The following is an 18,966-nucleotide window of genomic DNA, read 5'->3' on the forward strand; positions in this document are numbered from 1 at the left end:
GTTGAACAGGAAAAGTAAAGGGACAGCCCAATGTGGAAGAAAAGGAGCCAGTGGGGAAATGGCAGAAGAGGAGAAAAAGTCAAGATGATGCATCTTGTCCTCATTAGAGAACTCTTTCTGTTCTGCAGGTGCTTTTCGTGGCAGTTAACTGCTGGTGGAACCAGGGGAAATGCAGGAAACAAAAACACTTCTTTTATTTTCCTGTGATACATTTGTACCATCGGAGGTAAGTTATGCAAGTGCAATTAATCTGGATTCTAAATTGCTTTGGTAGATGGCGATACTGTTTAAATAAAAAATGTGCTAGAAGTGTCATGCTTGCAGCTTGTTATGCACTGGTAAGAGAAGAGATTAATTTCTGGCCCGATAGCTAGCACTAGGCTTCTGTACCACTTGAATTCTGTTTATAATCCTCGTAGATATAAGGGCATAAATGGGGCAGAGGTCTAATGCTGGCAAGCCCTCTTCAGACAGGTGTACTTCACTTTCTTAATTAGTTACTTAGACCTAATCCTGTCCATTTCTTTGTCTTTAAACAAAATTCTGGTAACTTTTTAATTAATGGGAGGTTTGACTCTAATGAGGGTCTGAGAATTCAGACTTGCATGATTAGTTGTGTTTTTAATATTTTCTGTTTTCTACAAAGGTGGGTTGTATTACATGGTCCCAATTCACATTGCATCATGTGCATCACATAGTCCCCCTGTTTATGGTAATCTTTAAGTATGTACTTAAGGCAGCAGTGGGTGCCTGGGACACTAGCTCTGGGCACCTACTCAGAGGGGGCACAAGAATGGCAGATGCTGTTGCTGCTGCCCCAGCTGCTTGGGGTGCAGACCCTGGTAGTTACGCTTCTGGCTTAACCATTGAATCTAATTGGATTTAAGCAGGTGCTTAAGTCTGTTTGTGCATTGGGACTATATCAGTGTGTATAACGTGCAGAAGTTGAGGATCTTTCTATATCTTTTTTTAAAATTTGAAAACAGGATATCGAACACAACGTCCAGTACTCAGTACGTAGGAGGTAGATGCTGTTCAGTCTCCCATGCGTGTTTATGCCTGTGACTCTTTTTTAAAACCTGCACCATTTCTCCTAGTCCTGCATTTCTTCTGAGGGTGGCTGCCTAATCTTAGATTGTGCAACACTGGAATGGGGTTGTGGGTTTGGGATGTGCACATATGTTTACTAATCTTTCCAATTGGCTAACATTTATATGGAAATTGCACTGATGATTTAAATAGATATAAAACGAATACATTTATTTCAGTGAAAAATCTAGTAGGGGAAGTGCATCAGTTTAAAACTGTTTCTTTAGTCTGTAAATTTGTCAACACAAACAAGTTATAAAAAATACAGTTTAAACTGATGGAGTGACCACATGCAAAGTTGGGCCTAAATAATAGAAGGTGAGAATTGCAAGTAATTTAATTATTCCAGTTTGTCTGAATTCAAGCCAGCTCAAATTGTGTCTGAGCTGAGACTTATGTTTCCCCAACATGATTCCTATTCATGTAGTCTTTCTTCTTTCTTTTAAGCTTTCTTTTAATCTAAACTGTTTGTATGTATAAACAAACAGACAATCCACCTCAGTTTGCAGGTTGTATTGAATAATATATTTGAGTTATTTAGGCCATGTAGAGGAGAAATGCTTCCCCCAACTCATGAGACATTAAACCTCTAATATTGTGTACCGTGCATGCAAAGTCATATTTTCCATCTTTCCTTTTTTTTCTGACATAACAATGTTCCCGGCTGTTGATACAATGCATGTTGCTAACAATTTAGAGATTTGTAGTAATATCAGAGTATCAAATGACGTGATCCAGTGGTGTGGCTCTAGAGTATTGATTCAATCTGTTTGAATAGATTGTATTTTAAGTGCAGATGTAACTTTTCTCATTGTACTAAGTTTATGTATTATAGAAAATTGTTTAAAAAATGAATCAAGGTTCTGACAAACTTCTACAATGGAATGAAAAAAAAGAGTAAAGTTTACACCACATTTTTAAATGGTATCTCTCTACTGCATCTAATGCTTTTTTTTCTTTTGAGAAACTTATTTTATTTTGCCATATGATATTAAGTTGTTGTCAACTGGCAGTTAACAAAGGTCACTTGTAAAAGCCTGCTTAATACCTTCTTCTTGCTAGGGTGATAGACAAGTGCAAATGCTGCTATTCTATTTTAATACTTTAAGTTACTTTTTTCAGGAATATTTTTTTCAGGTCTGTATTATTCCAGTTATGTGCATCAATTAATATGTATGGACCAAACAGAAAAGCCTATCTGTCTGTATGCTAACTAGAATATAGGGTAATTTTGCCCTTTTTTGTCTACTTTTTTCAATAGGACTCAGAGGCTGTCTTAATTTTCCATTTACCACATTGCAACACGTACAAAAGTAGCACTGCATTGGAATTGTTGCTTCAGCTGAGAAATTCTGAACTGAACTTTTTTCTGATCTGACAACACTGCTTTTGTCAGTTGTAGAAGATACTGTTCATCATCACAAGGAGTGCCCTCCGTTCCTTAGGGACTGAGTGTGCTGGCTGTGTAACAGTCCTAGCCTCACCATCCCCAGGAGGGACTCCTTCATTTGTTAATTTAAGTCTTAATGTATTATTATTTTTTTTGGTACTAGTTTTGGACCAATTGAATACAAAGGCCCTATGAGTGCTGTTTATATTGAAAAGTTTGTTCGTCGGGTGATGACACCACTTCTCTACATCTCGTCTCGATCAAAATTACTAGATTTCCTCTCAGATTATGAGGTACTTGTCTCTATTCTCTAGCTTTACAGTTTGTAGTTCTGAAAGAATTTGATTTGTTTTAGGATTAAATATGAACAGCTCCAAAGCAAAGGCTTTTATCAGAGTCTCAGAAATCTGCAGTGCCTCTTAAGTGTTGCAGTTGTAACGCACACAAAATTTATAGACCAATAATAGCACTTCCTAATGCACTGCCTACATTTTCTGCATTATATGAATGTTATCCTAGTGTATTGTCACTAATTCTTATTGCACCAGTGTCTAGGGTCCACAACAGTTTGGGACCCCAGTGTATGGGTGGCTGTTGTATGAACTTAGTAAGAGCAAAGGCTTACCGTCTAAACTGGAAAGGCAGACCGCCAATATATAATTGATTGAATGTTTAAACAGTCAATTGAAAATTGTGCATTTCTAACAAATAAGCAAAATGGGCAGGTAAGAAACAATATGAAATCAATTGAATAAATAATATCTAGAGAGAATCTTTTTCACTAGCTTTATACTTTTAATCCACTTCAGGGAGTGCTTCATTATGTTCCATTAACTTTAACGTTTTTGCTTTGGAAGGAGGAGCTAAAGTTGGTAACAATACTAACAAATAAATGACTCCCAATTATTGGAACAACACTACCGTGTCTGTAACATGATGAAAAAATGGCATAGTACTGTTAAAAAAAAAATGCCAAGCTGAGTAAAGTGTATTTGTTCTCTGCATTGTGGTAGTGCCAGAGGTTATTAGCTGCTTTCCAACTGTGAATAAACCATGCTATCTGCTTTGAACAGCAGGCAGACAGATGAAGGCTGGGTGAAAGGAATACCACGTACAAATGAAATCAGTGTGGTTGGCACATGTCTTAGTAACTGCTTGCTTGTTTGTTTCAGTTTATGGGGGAGTGGTTTGGCACAGAAGAGAGGGATGATGAGGGAGGGAATGGATTTGAATGGGAGGAAGAATGACTGGCAGATAAGTTGAAAGCAAACTGGTGGGAAAGAAAAGGGAGCTGGTAGTTTGTCAGGGTGGTTAGCTCTGAAAAATGAGGTCCTGATGTGATGGGAGTTTACTTAAAGGGAAGAGAGCAAACACATTTAAAAAAAGATCTGAAAATCTACTAGTTCATAGATGAAGTATCTAATGGGATTGGGAGGCTGGTAAGATTCTTGATAAGGCTAACGTTCTGCCTGTGAAGAGCTCTAGACTTCCTGTTTCTCATGTTGAAAGTTTCGTGCATTAGTGGAAATGGAAGTCTTGGGCTCCCAACCCATGGTATGTGCAACCCTTTTTATGTATTGTTTTGAGCAAGAATCAGTTTTGGACTGGCTTGTTCTTGTCCCAAGAGTGCCAGCTGCAAGAGGCACTTGGGGATATGATTTACCTTAACGATATTGTCTGTCTCCTTCACTGCTAGTCCACCATCTGTGGTCTGGATCAGAGTAAAAAAAGTTAGAACTACGTTGTTCTGTGGCCCTGTGGTGAAATGCTTGCTGGTCAGTGGGAGGCTTGCACAGACCTCAGCGGTGGTACTTGTTTCATATGTAGCAGCTAAACATTTTAGTTGTCATTACATACTAGATGTTCAGTAGCTTGTCAGATTTGGTATGGTTCAGTGCTGAATGACCACTGGTATTTCTGTCCTTTGTTACCTTCCTATCTAAAGGCTCCTTACTCTATTTCATTCTGTGTTTTGTTTTTTTGTTTGTGTGCGTATCTGTCCAGTTTTTGGATCAGCTGGGTTTTCTTCCTGTACGTTACTTATTCTTTCTGGTGAAGTGGTCAGCAACAAACTGGTTAAAGTTAACAATAACATTTTGTAGGTCAAATGAGATTATTGAAGAATTAATACATAACCCCCTCCTAACCACGGCTTCAGGGCATCTGTTGTTGCAGGCAGGTATTGCTGCATTTTTAAAGCTTGACTTAGAAGTTTTTATTTGAGACTATGAAAGTAAGAACTTTGTTTAACTGAAAACCTAAGCTGTGATTGTGCCTCTGGTTAATAGTTCACGTTTTGGTGATATCCAGTTAGAATTCCTCTCCTCGCAGTCAGGTTGTCTCTTACAGTTGAATTCTTTATTCCTCATTATGGAGGCCACACTTAAATGGTAGTACAGTGTTGGCCTGTGCAATGAATACTGCAGTCACTAAAAGTACTTAACAGAACGTGACATGGGCATATAGTACATATGTGGGTTAAAAGCTGTAGAAAATAATATGGGTTAACACTTTAAACAGGTAGATCCACAAAATGATAACCTTTATGTCCATTTTTATATGACTTGTTTACTGTTTACTTTGTACAGTTGAATAACATACCTTTCATGATTTGATGATCTAATTTCGTTGTTGTTTTTTTTGTCTAGTCAGACCTGTCCTCCAAGCAGAACAGTATCTATTGAAAATGAAATAGTACTTCTTGGAAGTATGTATTTGTGAAAATATCTAATGTTGTGGGTTTGACTTAAATTTATGGAAGGCTGAAAGTTCAGAGGTCAACCTAGCACTCTCTTCTTATCTCACACTGACCTTTCAGGGAAACTGTTGCATTATTTATGTAATGTTCCAGAAGTTCCATGAAGGCCACAATTATAGAAGTCCTTTTAGGTCAAATTCTTATTTTTGTTAATGTAATTCCAACTTTGAGTGCATTAGTGTAGTTAGTTGATTTAATTTATCTTACCTGATACTAAAGATAAGAAATCTTCATGGCGTAAATCTTTGCATTTTGTACTCATATCCAGATATATGGAGGCAGTTAAGCCTATACTGTATCCTGGAAAGAACTCTCATTTTCTGTTAGACATAGCTTTTTTTTTTTTGCTTACAAAGGTATTGTTGCTATGTTCTGGAATAGCGGGGGCCAACTTTTTGGCAGGCATCCTCTAGCCCAGTGCTTCCCAACCTTTTCCCCAGCATGATCCCATTTAAACACTAGAAAATTTTTGTGACCCCAAAAATGATGTAGACAAGATCAATGCCTCTTCCCTCCCTCCACAAGCAGTGTGGCTGGAGTGGGGCCTGTGGGAGGATGCAGGCTGCCTGCTGTGGGCTCAGGGGGACCCACCTCAGAAGGGTGTGGGGGAGGCTTGGTGCTGGTGCCAGAAGCCCCGTGCCAGCAGCAGCAGCATTGAGTTGTGCCCTTTGTTGCTGCTGGGCAGGCAGAGAGTGCCTTACAGTGGTGGCCCAGCTGGCGTGGGGCTCCCAGCAGTGGCACCCAGCTTTTCCATCTGCTAGGTAGCACAGCAGGGCACGGAGCCATGAGCCCACAGCAGATAGCCCACATCCCTCCCCGCCCTCTGCACAAACCTGGGGGGCACGCATCCCCCATACCTCTCTCCCCAAGGGTGCACACAGCAGTGGGGAGTCAGCCCCCCACTACCTCCTGGACAATCTGCCTGTGGCTCCATCTTGCTCTCCCAAATGGTCCCTGCGTTCCTGCCCTGGCCTCAGACCCCATGCACCAACCTGGCTGGGCAGGGCCCCCTGTCCCATGCCCTTCCTCACTGTGGGGTCCTCAATCTGTTTCTCCCTTCCTCCTCCCTCCTTACCCCCATAGACTTACCTGGAAGGAACTGCTCTCCATGCTGCCTGGCTACCATGTGTATGTGTGCATGTGCATATGCACATGGCACCCACTGCCTGATTGCCCTCCTCATGCTCCTCCTGGTCCCAAGCAGCCCCTTGTAGGCTGAAACTCTGCCATCCTGCAAGGGGAGCTTGCCATTTCCTGCCTCTTGTGTGTGATTTTTTTTTTTTTCATTATAATGGGTCAACATTGTCAAGTGTCTTTGCAACCCCATTTTTTATCATTGTGACCCCAAATGGGGAGTGTTACTCCAAGGTTGGGAACCACTGTCATAGCCCCTCACTATCCCCAAGTATCACCCAGATCCACTTCCATTTTCCATCTTGCTGCTTTGCTTTCTGCTTCCTGCTCAGTGTTCCCTGCCCACTCAGCTTCTCTACTTTGTGATCCTGCCCTATCTGATGCACTGCTTCCTGCTCCTTCCCCACACAAAGACTGTCAATGCCACTTGTACCATGTGTGCTGCAGGTTGGCTACCTCTGTTCTGGCGAATTCTAACAGATTATTTTAGTAGGAGATTATTTTCAATAAATATACATTATGAGGTATGTTCCAGTGTGAGCGAGGGACATGAGCAGGTCATTAGTATATATTATTATCATGCTTAAGTGCAGTGGTTGTAGCTTTTTCCTGCAAACCCATGGCATTATTAGCATTTAATAAACACTCTTCTGTTAAGATGATGCAGTCCTTCACTGCTGAAGACATCAATGACGCTGTGTGTTTCTAGCTAGGGGTATCCAGCATGCCACTCTTAAAAATACTTCTGAATTAATAACAATGAATCAATGTTTTAATCCGTCTAAAACGCAGTGGCCTTAGTGTGACAAACAGGTTATTAGCCTGGGTTCAGCTTTACTCGCATGTGGCAATTTTGCTTGTGGTTCCAAAGTTAGCAGGTGCAGAGCTAGTTTGGTGGGGGTTTTTTCAAGATGACGCAACAAAACCACTTCAGAACAATATTATTTTCTATGTTGTGTGGTATTGGGGGGGGAAGTGTGTGAAGAACCAATTACTATTTAAGGGTGTTAGTTACCAGTTCATAGTTACTAGTCATATCTCTCCTTGCTTTTCCTATTTGTTTACACTGGCAAAAAGTAAATGTACAAAACATTTTTGCTAAGACCAGCCATGTCATAAGGGATGTTGAAAGATTTGAACAGTATTTTATTTAAATTTGGCATCTTAATTAATTTTGTTTCTATTTTGGAATGATTAAGAGAATATCTCAGTCATGTGATGTGTGAAATTTAAGATGAAAATTATCAAGTAATTGAAAAATATAGTGTTGCATCAGTAGTTAAGAATAAGTTAAACAGCTATTCTTAATACCACAAGAGGGCGTGCAAATGCTATGATAATATATGTGGTTGAAACGCTAGTATTTTATAGGCTTTTAAGTCCCTATTCTCTTCTCTCATATCACTTATAATATTTTCTTGAAGCCAGTGGAGTTGCACTAGTGTAAAAGCATTATGAAATCAGAATTGGAATAGTCCTATTTGAGAGAGGCAGCAAAAATCCTGAAATAGCTTTTGAACTCTTAGATGAGACGACAATATATATGTTTTCAGGAGCAAGGTTTGCTGCTGCTAAGACAGCACCATCTTAGCTTTAAAGCAACAAACAATGCTAATCCCTGTTTCCTGAGTTGGACAGGTATAACAGTTACTACCCTGACTTTTTTTTAAAAGGAACACCTTCCTGGGCATTTTGCAAGGAAGAGGGGCCGCTTCTGTAGTCAGGTGAGAAGAATAAACAAAAGACACCAAAATACAACAAGCTCATGCATGCCCAACTTTTTAGGGAGACCAATGTTCATCCAGTATGCAGGAGGAGCTTGTATATATCCACTACACCTGGAGAGTGCCAGTTTTTGTCTTTGCTTCAGTACTGGGGAAAAGCCTCTTGACCAGTATGCACAAAGTGAGCCATTTGTTCACAAGTTGCTTAGGAAGGTGACTCAGCAGTGGTTTTGGCTCATAAAACTGGCCTCATCTCTACCACTTCAGTGCCCCTTATCACTGCTTTTTGCTCTCCATCTCCTTTCCTGAGAGGCTGTGGACCAATTCTGGTCCTAGCTAGGATATGCCCTCCTTTCTCTTATCCCTGATCCTGAAATAGCTTGAGAGGAAATGAAATGCTGAGCGGGCTGTGCATGTCTTTAGGAAAGCAAAGAGACTTTTTCCATATTAAGTCAATTCACCCAGTACCAGTATACACAATTCCTTTCTTATCTTTAAGAGCCTCAGCTGAAATAAGACTTATGGGGTCTGAAGGGCCCAAGAGGAACAGACTTTTTTTCTGTTTAAATGTTTTTCTCCTTATAATCTATCACTCTTCTGACTGGATGTCCTCAGGAGGCCTACTCAGGAAGTTGATTTCTGTCCTGCAAAAATTTGGCAAGGAACTGCTGCTCCAGAATAGCCAATAACTGTAGTCAGGGTTTTTGTGTAGAACAGTGGTTCGCAACATGGTGCTCGCAGGCGTCATGGGTACACCTTCAAAAGAGTACAAAGTAAAGGGAAGCTGCATTTTGAAGTTGCAGATCTAATGCAATTTTAAGTAATGGATGAGATGATCAGATTGATCTAAATTCGGAACTTTAATATTCATATCAACACCTGCTGCTTTTTCTTTTAAACTCGTATGTGCCCTCCGGCACATGAAATTTGGGAAACCCTGGTCTAGAATGTAGAAAACCCAGGTTTAAGTCACCAATCCAATGAATATTTACTTGTTTATACAAAGTGGATTATCTGAAATATATTGTAGATCTGAGAGGCAGAAGCATGTCTTGGTACAGCAGTGCCTGGCACTGTACTGGAGCAGCACAGACATACCCAATATCAGTGATTCTCAACTGAAGTAACACAGTACCCTGTAATGTCACTAAATCCTTTTTGGGGTACTAAATTGCCCCCACTATCAGGGACCCCGAATTCTGCAGCAAGCCATACCCCTCCCCTCCATGATGCTCCCACAGAACTGCCGGTGGGCCAGGTGAAACTATTCTTTGGGCCAGATTGGGCTCATGGGCTGTGTTGGACACTCCTGCTATAATTAAACAGCTAGAGAGTTCTTTTTTTTTTTTTTTTTCTACTGAGGCAACTCTTTCCTGACTTGCATCTCTTGTGCTAAATAAGATGCATTATAGCAGATGTTAGTCCTAAGCTAGGGGATATGACTAATAAAACTACTGAGGAGCTGTGTCACTTTGTGCTTGACCCCTACATGAGTTGGCTGACAGAGCACCTTAGCCTAATTTTCTTGCATAGTAGCACAAAAAGAAGTACATGATTTTAATACTTGTTTTTCTTATTATATAAATATAGCCCAGTGGTGCTCAAGCTTTCGGCCTTTGGACCAAATGAATGGGGTGGGGCTGACCTGATGAATGGGGTGGGGCTCAAGCCCTGAGTGGCAGAATTGGGCTCTGGAGGCCCAGTGCTTCCTTTGCCTGGCCCTGTGCACTGGGATCAGACACTTGATCCAACACACAGAGCCTGGGGTCCATGGACCTGATGATTTGGCAGCAGGGGAGCAGTGGCACTGGGAGGAGCAGGAGCTGTGTGGGCCAAATGATGTGGTGCCATGAGCTGGATCTGTCCTATGGGATGGGATTTGAGCACTTTTATTTTAGCCTAAAGAGAGAAATTTCTAGGTTATAAACTAAAGGGAATTCATCAAGTTATTAGGTAGGAATAGATCTTTTATCACAGAGTCTTTCTTTGTATTGGTTTTCCTTTGTTTTGACAAAATTGTTCTTCTGTGTTTCTAAAAATCTCTGAAAACCTACATATAGATTGAGGGACAGTACTTCAAAATCAGATGGACTTCAAGTTTATAAGAAAACAAGGAGGCTTGAATAGGATGGATAGCCAAGAGCAAAGAATCAATATTTTAAAAACTATTTATAGAAATGTCTATAAGCCTGAGCCTTTCGCTTCTTGAAACATTTTATCACGATGACTAAATGCAAACAGAGTCCTGAATATTCTCATTCTTCTTCCATCCAGTAGTTTTCAAACCATAAGCATGTTTTGCAGTTTTTGGTATTCAAAACTAAACTTGGGAAATAGTGTGCTATATGACTATATCCTGTGGTATGTATGTAATGGTTTGATCTTCCTGTTTCTGTAAGAGACACATCACCTACTTAAACATTTTCATTGCTTTCTTCATTTATTTTTAAACTAAGGTAATGCTGTCTAAAAGAAAAATATAACGATTAACCAATCTTTCAGCTGCTCGGGAAAGGAGAAAGGTAACAATTTAGTTACTATATATTGTATCACGCTTTGTCTAAGTTCAGACTTGTTTCTCATCTTCCTTCCTTCCATATTTTCTTAGTTTAAATTGTTTTACTAACTAGTCTTACCCCATTTCTTATTTTAATTATTCTTGTATTTAAATGCTATAGCTGAGGAGCTGTGTCACTTTGTGCTTGACATCATAGAAAAACAGAACAGGTCAGCCTGATATATACACAGAATCATAGAAAATTAGGCTTGGAAGGGACCTCAGGAGGTCATCTAGTCCAACCCCCTGCTCATAGCAGGACCATCCCCAACTAGATCATTCCAACCGAGACTTCGTCTAGCTGGGCCTTGAAAACCTCCAAGGACAGAGCTTCTACCACCTTTCTCGGTAACCTGTTCCAGTATTTTACTATCCCCTTAGGGAGAAAATTCTCCCTAGTACCTAACCTAAACCTCCCGTGCTGCAACTTGAGACCATTGCTCCTTGTTCTGTCATCTGCCATCACTGAGAGCAGTTAAGCTCCATCCTCTTTTGACCCCCCCCTTCAGGTAGTTGAAGGCTGCTATTAAATCCCACCTCAGTCTTCTATTCTTTAGACTAAATGAGCCCAGTTCCCTCAGCCTTTCCTCATAAGTCATAGCCCCCAGCCCCACACCATTTTTGTTACCCTCTGTTGGACTGCTGATGTGGCCTCATCAGTGCCGATCAGAGGGGAATAATCACTTCCCTTGACCTACTGCCAACACTCCTACCAATGCAGCCCAGGATGCTGTTAGCCTTCTTTGCAACAAGGGCACACTGTTGGTTCATATTTAGCTTATTGTCTGCTGTAACTCCAGGTCTTTTTTCTGCAGAGCTGCTACCCAGCCAGTCAGCGCCCAGCCTGTATTTGCGCAAGGGATTGTTCTATCCTAAATGCAGGACTTTCCACTTGTCCTTGTTGAACCTTATGAGATTCCTTTTGGTGCAATCTACCAATTTGTCTAAGTCACTCTGAATCCTAGCCTTACTCTCCAGTGTATCTACTACTCCCCTCAGCTTGGTGTCATTTGCAGACTTGCTGAGGGTGCACTCGATGCCATCTTCTAGGTCATTGATGAAGACATTGAACAAAACCGGCTCCAGCACTGATCCTTGGGGCACTCCACTTGATACTGGATGCCAGCTAGACATCGAGCCATTGATTACTATGGTCTGAGCTTGATGCTCCAGCCAGTTTTCTATCCACCTTACAGTCCATTCATCCAGCCCATACTTCCTTAGTTTCCCTGCAAGAATGCTGTGGGAGAACAAATCAAAAACCTTGCTAAAATCAAGGTATACCACATCCACTGGTCTCCCCACATCCACAGAGCCAGTAATGCTGACTATTCCTAATTACCTTTTTCTCCTCCAAGTGCTTAGAAATGGATTCCTTGAGGATCTTCATGATTTTTCTAAGGACTGAGGTGAGGCTGACTGGTCTATAGTTCCCTGAATCTTCCTTTTTCCCTTTCTTAAATATGAGCACTGTGTTTGCCCTTTTCTAATCATCCAGGACCTCCTGATCACCATGAGTTTTCAAAGATGATGGCCAATGGCTCTGCAGTCACATCAGCCAACTCCTTGAGCACCCTCGGGTGCATCCCATCCGGCCTCATGAACTTGCACATGTGCAGCTTTTCTAAGTAGTCCCTAACCTGTTCTTTCATATCTCTCTCTGACCTTGCCTGTGAGGCAGAAAAGGCATCGAGTACTTCAGCCTTTTCTGCCTCCTCTGTCACAAGGTTGCCTCCCCCATTCAGTAAGAGACCTGCACTTTCCCTGATCTTCCTCTTGCTACTGACATACATGTAAAAACCCTTTTTATTGCCGTTCACATCCCTTGCTAGCTGCAATTCCAGTTGTGCTGTGGCTTTCCTGACTTCATCCCTGCATGCCTGAGCAATGCTCTTGTATTCTATCCCAGTTATTTGTCCAAGTTTCCACTTCTAAGAAGCTTCCTTTTTGTGATTTAGTTTACTGAAGAGTTCCCTGCTGAGCCAAGCTTGTCTTCTGCTGTGCTTGCTTGTCTTATTGCGCCTTGGGATGGTTTGCTCCTGTATTCTCAGTAAGGCTTCTTTGAAGTACAGCCAGCTCACCTGGACTCCTCTCCCCCTCAGTCTGGCTCCCCAGGGGATCCTGCCCATGAGTTCCCTGAGTGAGTCAAAGTCTGCTTTTCTGAAGTCCAGGGTCCTTACTCTGCTGCTCCCCTTCCTTTCCTCAGGATCCTGAACTCAGTTATCTCGTGCTCACTGCTGCCCAGGTTGCCACCCATTACTACATTCGCCACCAGTTCTTCCCTGTTTGTGAGCAGCAGGTCAAAAAGAGCATGGCCCCTAGTAACTCTCCAGCACTTGCACCAGGAAGTTGTCCCCAACGCTCTCCAAAAACTTCTTGGATTGCCTGTGCACTGCTGTATTGCCCTCCCAGCAGATGTCAGGGTGATTGAAGTCCCCCATGAGAACCAAGGCCTGTGATTGGGAAACCTTCTGTTAGCTGTTTGAAGAAAGCCTCATCCACCACTTCCTCCTGGTCTGGTGGTCTATTGCAGGCCCCCACCATGACATCACCTTTGTTGCTCTCCCCTCTGACCCTAACCCAGAGACTCTCAAGAGGCCTATCTCCAGCTTCATATGCTGAACAATCATATGACTCTCTTACATAAAGCACAACTCCTCTTCCTCTTCTCCCCTGCCTGTCCTTCCTGAACAGTTTGTACCCATCCATGGCAGTGCTCCAGTCATGCAAGCTATCCCATCAAACCTTCGTTATTTCAGTCATGTCATAGTTCTGTGATTGTGCCAGGACTTTCAGTTCTTCCTGCATGTTTCCCAGGCTCTGTGCATTTGTGTACAAGCACCTGAGGTAACTAGTTGATTGCCCTGATTTCTCAGGATGTATGACAGCACCTCCCTTGTTGCCCCCTCCTGCTTGCTCTTCCTCCAGGTCTCCCACTTCCCCACTTATCTCAGGGCTTTGATCTCCATCCCCTTGCAAGCCTTAGTTTAAAGCCCTCCTCACTAGGTTAGTGAGCCTGTCTGCGAAGATGCTTTTCCCTCTTTATCAGGTGGATCCCATCTCTTCCCAGCAATCCTTGGAAGAACACCCTATGGTCGAAGAAGCCAAATTCTAAGTGTTTTCTGTACGCTTTAAAGCAGTCCTTGCACTGAGGAACTTTCAGTCTCAATTCAGTGGTCCTAGTCATAGAGAAATAGGGCTGGAAGGACTAGAGGTCATCTAATCCAACCCCCAGCCTGAGGCAGGATCATTCCTATCCAAACCATCCCATACAACCGTAATCAAACTCTATGTAAAACTGCCCGTCAACTCCAGCGGGAGAATTGGCACACCACAGGTGAAGTCCCCAACCTTGGGTGTAGCCAACACCCAATGCCTCTGGGGAGGCTTGACACACGTAGCAGAAAAAAAGGGGACACACATAGCAGAAAAAAAGGGGAGTGGGGCAAGAACAACCAGAAAAGCCCAGAAGTGTAAGAAGTACCCCTGGTAGAACATGCATAGCTACGCCTAGATCAGTGGTTCCCAATCTGTGGTATGGGTACCACCAGTTGTACACAGACAACCTGTAAGTGGTATGCGTTAACAGATTTATTATATGACAATAATTTGCTGGTGGTACTTATTTTAAATTGGTGGTGTGCAATGTGTCAGTTCGAGAACTGCTGACCTAGATCATCCCCAACCAGTGGCTGTCCAACTGCTTCTTAAACACTTCCAGTGATGGGGATTCCACCACTTCCCTAGGCAGTCTATTCTATTGCCTCGCTATTCTCACAGTGAAGAAGTTTTTCTGGATAGCCAACTTAAATTTACTTTGCTGCAACTTCAAGCCATTGGTCCACCTCCTCTCTGTAGCAAGAGAGAAAAGGTGCTTTTCCTCTTCTTTATGGCAGCCCTCCAAGTATTCGAAGACTGCTATCATGTTCCCTCCTAAGTGCTTTTTCCTCAAGCTGAACACTCCTTGCTCCTTCAGCCGCTACTCGTATAACTTGCCTACCAAGTCCTTGATCATTTTTGTTGCTTTCCTCTGGACCCTCTCTAACTTCTCCATGTCCTTTTTAAAATGTGGAGCCCCGAACTGCACACAGTACTCACAAAATGAGTCATAGTACTCATCTGATTTGCACTTTTGGTCATTCCTCCTGAGGTATAGCACCTTGCATTTGTCTGAATTGAACTTCATCCTGTTAGTTCTAGCCCAACTTTTCAATCTATTGAAATCCTTCTCACATCCTCCAGTGAGTTCAGTCTTTCCCAGTTTTGTCATCTGCAAACTTGCTCAAGAAGCTTTCTATGCCAGCATCCAGATTGTTAATGAACACATTGAGCAGCAGCAGACCCCGTGGCTACACTGTTATCAGTACCTATGCCAGGTAGTTCAAAACTCAGGACTGCCAAATTGTCATACCCAGGAAAAGTTTATACAGTACAAGACACCTCTGTGGAGAGAGACCCTGAATTAGCTCATGCCAACTTCGGAACTTGAACCATGATAGCTACCTTAGTGTGACAAACAGGTTATTAGCCTGGGTTCAGCTTTACTCGCGTGTGACAATTTTGCTTCTGGTTCCAAAGTTAGCATGTGCAGAGCTAGTTTTTCATATCCTTGCACAGCACTGGCTTGTGCGGTACAAAGTCCTATCAAGTAGGGGTGCACCAACAGATTTTTGGGGCCAATACGGATAGCTAATTTTTTTTTAAGGAGCCATATTGGCTGGTACCGATCTGATTTTCGATACAGCATGGAGAGCTACTTGCAGCTGGTAAGTCTGCTGTGGTGGAAGGGGAGCGGGGAGGGGAAGGGGCATGGTGGGGCAGATCAAGGCCCTCACAGTGAGGGAGGGAGTGGGGCTGGGGCAGGCGTTCACTTTACTTGCAGAGTACCGTGTCATATGCATAGTCTGTCCTTCATCTGTGACTCAGTCCCAGTGTTACTGTGGAAAAGTTGACATGTGATCATGTAATGAAAATGTACCATGCATATACACAAGGTAGTTGAATTAAGGTTGAACAGCCTCGGCTGTTCTTATATTTTGAGTGCTTGACTTTGCAATATTGATCTTATTTTCTTTTAATGCATTTTAAGAGGTTTGTAGTAAAGGAAATTATAAAACTTGGAAATGGAAAAATAAACATTTCCACATGTGGAACTGATTTAAATAGTTATCAGTAGGGGTATTGTTTTAGTGCCATAGCACAATCTACCATTTAAGCTATTCCTAGCAGTGTAGGCTGTTTTCTTTTACATAGATCTGCTATAAGAAGAGGATGGTGAGATGCACACTTCACTAGCAGACTTGCTAGACAGCAAGTGAGTGTTGACTTCGGAAATCAGTTCAGGACAATTCCAGGCTCTGCAAGGGAAGTCCTCTGATGTTTCCAGAGTCATCTGGCTCTGCTTCTGTTTATTTCCTCCTCTGCTACTTTTGTCCTCCTGCCTTTTGGCTCCCCCATAGTTTTTCATCTTTTCATAGCTCCTTCTTTTACTTGCCGACATCTGTGACATCTGTTTCTTTCACTTTTGTCTCTCTGCTTCAGTTTTTTTGTTTTTTTTCTTGTTCTTTATCCTCAGTTCCTGTCTCCTGCTTTTGCTTTATTTCTTCTTCTGTCTGCCTTTTTTCTAAGCTTCCAACTATTTGAGTTGGTGTAATAAAAGATATCAGATTTACCCAAAGAACCTTGTCTGCCTATGTCCTTGGATCAAGATGGCAACATCCTATACCCCTCTATGCTTCTGCATCTGTCAGGTTGTTTCCTCCTCTATTCTGTTTGAGCAAAAGGATCATCAAGAACACAGGCAGAAGGGCTAGTTGAATTCACTTCCCTTGGTAGTTGACACATCTTCTCTAGAAATTGGGAAGAGCATGCGGAGTGCAGACAGAAATATCTGAGACTTTAGTGCTCTGACTTTAGGTGCTCCACCTTTATAGAACGTGTGTTAACTGAGATTTTTAGATTAGAGTTGGCAGAACATTTCACTCTTACACCTGAAAAGGGGAGTGGAAAAAAACAGTGGTGGCAGTGCAAACATAGTTTGCAGAAGTCTGGTCCTGGCTCAGCTCCCCAGCGGCAAAGAAACAGTGGCATGGGTGTGGGGAAAGCTTTTCTTGGGGGAGACTGTCAGGATAAACAGGGGCAGGAGCCTCTCCAATGGCGCGCACAGTTGCTCTGCTCTGCATCCCTGGGAACTGGTGCAGAAGGGGTTGTAAACAAACTCCATACTGCCCTGGGAAGCTCTGGGGTGCAAGCATGGCAGGGCTGGGAAAGGGGCTGTAGGGATGTGTTGGCAAGGGCTCCCCAGAGCTTATCAGGGTGGGGATGGGGGCTTCTGGTTGCCTGTGATCGACTGGGTCTGGGTAGGGAGGGAAGAGAAGGGGAGCCCCGCATCTACCTGCCCAGTGGGCACTAGAGCACATCACCAAGCTTCCAGATGCATTGTGCAGCCACGTTCCCAGGGTTTGGCAGGATACAGCAGCAGCAGCAGTTTGCAGACATCTGATCCTGGTGATGCTGCTGCTTCTCCCAGTCCCCGTGCTCCCTGCCTGCAGTGCATATGCAGATTCTAGCTGTGTTGGTACCAGACATCTGCAAACTGCTGTCACAATGCCACTGCCCGCACCCTGAGAACACGGCTGTGGTATGCCCTACTGTGCACCCTGTTCTGTACTCACCCTGTGCCCCCCCAGTTTAACATACAAAAGAGAAGAAAGAAGAGTGTTGTTTTTCACAGCACACCTTTGCAACCCTCATGGCACACTCTTGTGGAATCACCAGTGTAAAGTTTGGCAGTGTTGTAGTGGTTTACAGTGGTACATGTTAGGCAGCTTTGACCATAGGCATTTGCCACAGATGCCTGTATGGTAGAGCTTGATTGGGTCTCCTGGCCTTGACTGGTCCCTCTTAGCTCCTTCTGATTCTGAGACCCCTATCTCTTGGTCCCTAATGTTTGCTGGTGAAAGCCTCATGGCTGTACTTCAGGGAGCTGTCTTCTAGTTCAGCTCTTGCAAAAGGGACTTTTCTCCTTCAGGGGGGAACAGAGTACACCCCAGATTCCTAGTAGCAAAGTAGATCGTTCCTCTGCAATAAAGACAGTTATTGGGGCAGAGGCTACCTAGACCCTGTCCCCTCCAAAGGCTTAAGCTGTCCTTTTGCCCAGTTCAGTCCCAAGCACCCCCTAAATTAGCTTAGCCATTCTCTCTCCATTCAGCACAGCCCCAAGCCCTGAAGTTGCTTGGCTCTTCAGTCTTTTCAGATTCTCTTCAGTTCCCAGGCCAACGCTATTTTTTAAGTTGCTTCATCCATTGTGATACTTATTTCCTTCTTCATCTCTTGTTGCCTCCAGGGCATCTCCTCCAAGGGATGGGTACCAGTCCCCCTGACACATCAGTGTGGCTGTTCAGTTCTGTTGTTGCTGAAGGTACATCTTGTCTTGTCCCCCACTTAAGCAGCTGTGACTGCTAACAAGGAGTCTATTAACGCTGCTTGCTATATATACAAACTAGTCAGGGAAACAGGCATGCAAGATTATTATAATATAAACTCATTGAAATTAGTAATATTACAGTAAAATCCAGTCTGTCACAGCATCTATACTTCCTTGTGCCATCTGTAATTGGCATACAAATCAATAAAATGTGTTGTTTTAGTGGGGGGGCGGTGCTGGGTTTGTGGGAGGCGTGTGGGGGCATGTTGGGTTTGGGGAAGTGTGAGTTGGGTTTGTAAGGGGGGTACACGTTGGGTCTGTGAGGGGGTGAGTGTTGGGTTTATAAGGGAGTGCATGTTGGGCTTGTAAGGGGCGTGTGTTGGGTGCACGCTGGGTTTGTAAGGGGCAGTATGGGGGTGGCGTGTTGGGATTGTAAGGGGGGGGTGTGGGGCCTCCTCTCATACCCACACCTCTCTCCATACGCCTGCCCCTCCTCCCACATGCATCCCCCCAATGGGACATTGCCGCTGGCAGTAGCAGCAGCAGCAGCAGGCACCCATGGCATGTGGAGCCTCCCAGTGTTGCTGTGGCCAAGTTTGAGGAGCTACGTGTGGTGACGGAGCAGGGCCAGGCTGGCCATCTGGCTCCATCATGCGAGGCTCCCTACGGCTCATGTACAGCTTCTAGGACTCAGATGGACCTGTGCACCCATGGGGTGAGCCCTGCATGATGGAGACGGAGGACTGGAAGAGGGCCAATGTGGTTCCCATCTTCAAAAAGGGGAGGAAAGAGGACGCGGGGAACTACAGGCCAGTCAGCCTTACCTCGATCCTGGGCAAGCTGTTCGAGAAAATTAATCTGGCACACATCCAGGAGGGGCCAGCAGGG

General features: G+C 43.5%; 1 protein-coding gene across 2 annotated transcripts in view; it reads left to right on the plus strand.

Annotated features, from left to right (window-relative positions):
- TXNDC11 (thioredoxin domain containing 11) overlaps positions 1-18,966 on the plus strand; it is a 110,894-nt gene that overhangs the window by 7,519 nt on the left and 84,409 nt on the right. Inside the window, exons 2-3 of one of the 2 annotated variants that reach the window (XM_019507442.1) lie at positions 129-226; positions 2,643-2,772. In XM_019507442.1, the coding sequence (XP_019362987.1) occupies positions 129-226; positions 2,643-2,772 (228 nt within the window). The remainder of the gene's footprint in view (positions 1-128; positions 227-2,642; positions 2,773-18,966) is intronic. The other variant, XM_019507443.1, reaches the window with a different exon arrangement.

The sequence above is a fragment of the Gavialis gangeticus genome, unplaced genomic scaffold (assembly GCF_001723915.1).
Source record: "Gavialis gangeticus isolate Ggan-Ray unplaced genomic scaffold, GavGan_comp1, whole genome shotgun sequence".
Lineage (NCBI taxonomy): Eukaryota > Metazoa > Chordata > Crocodylia > Gavialidae > Gavialis > Gavialis gangeticus.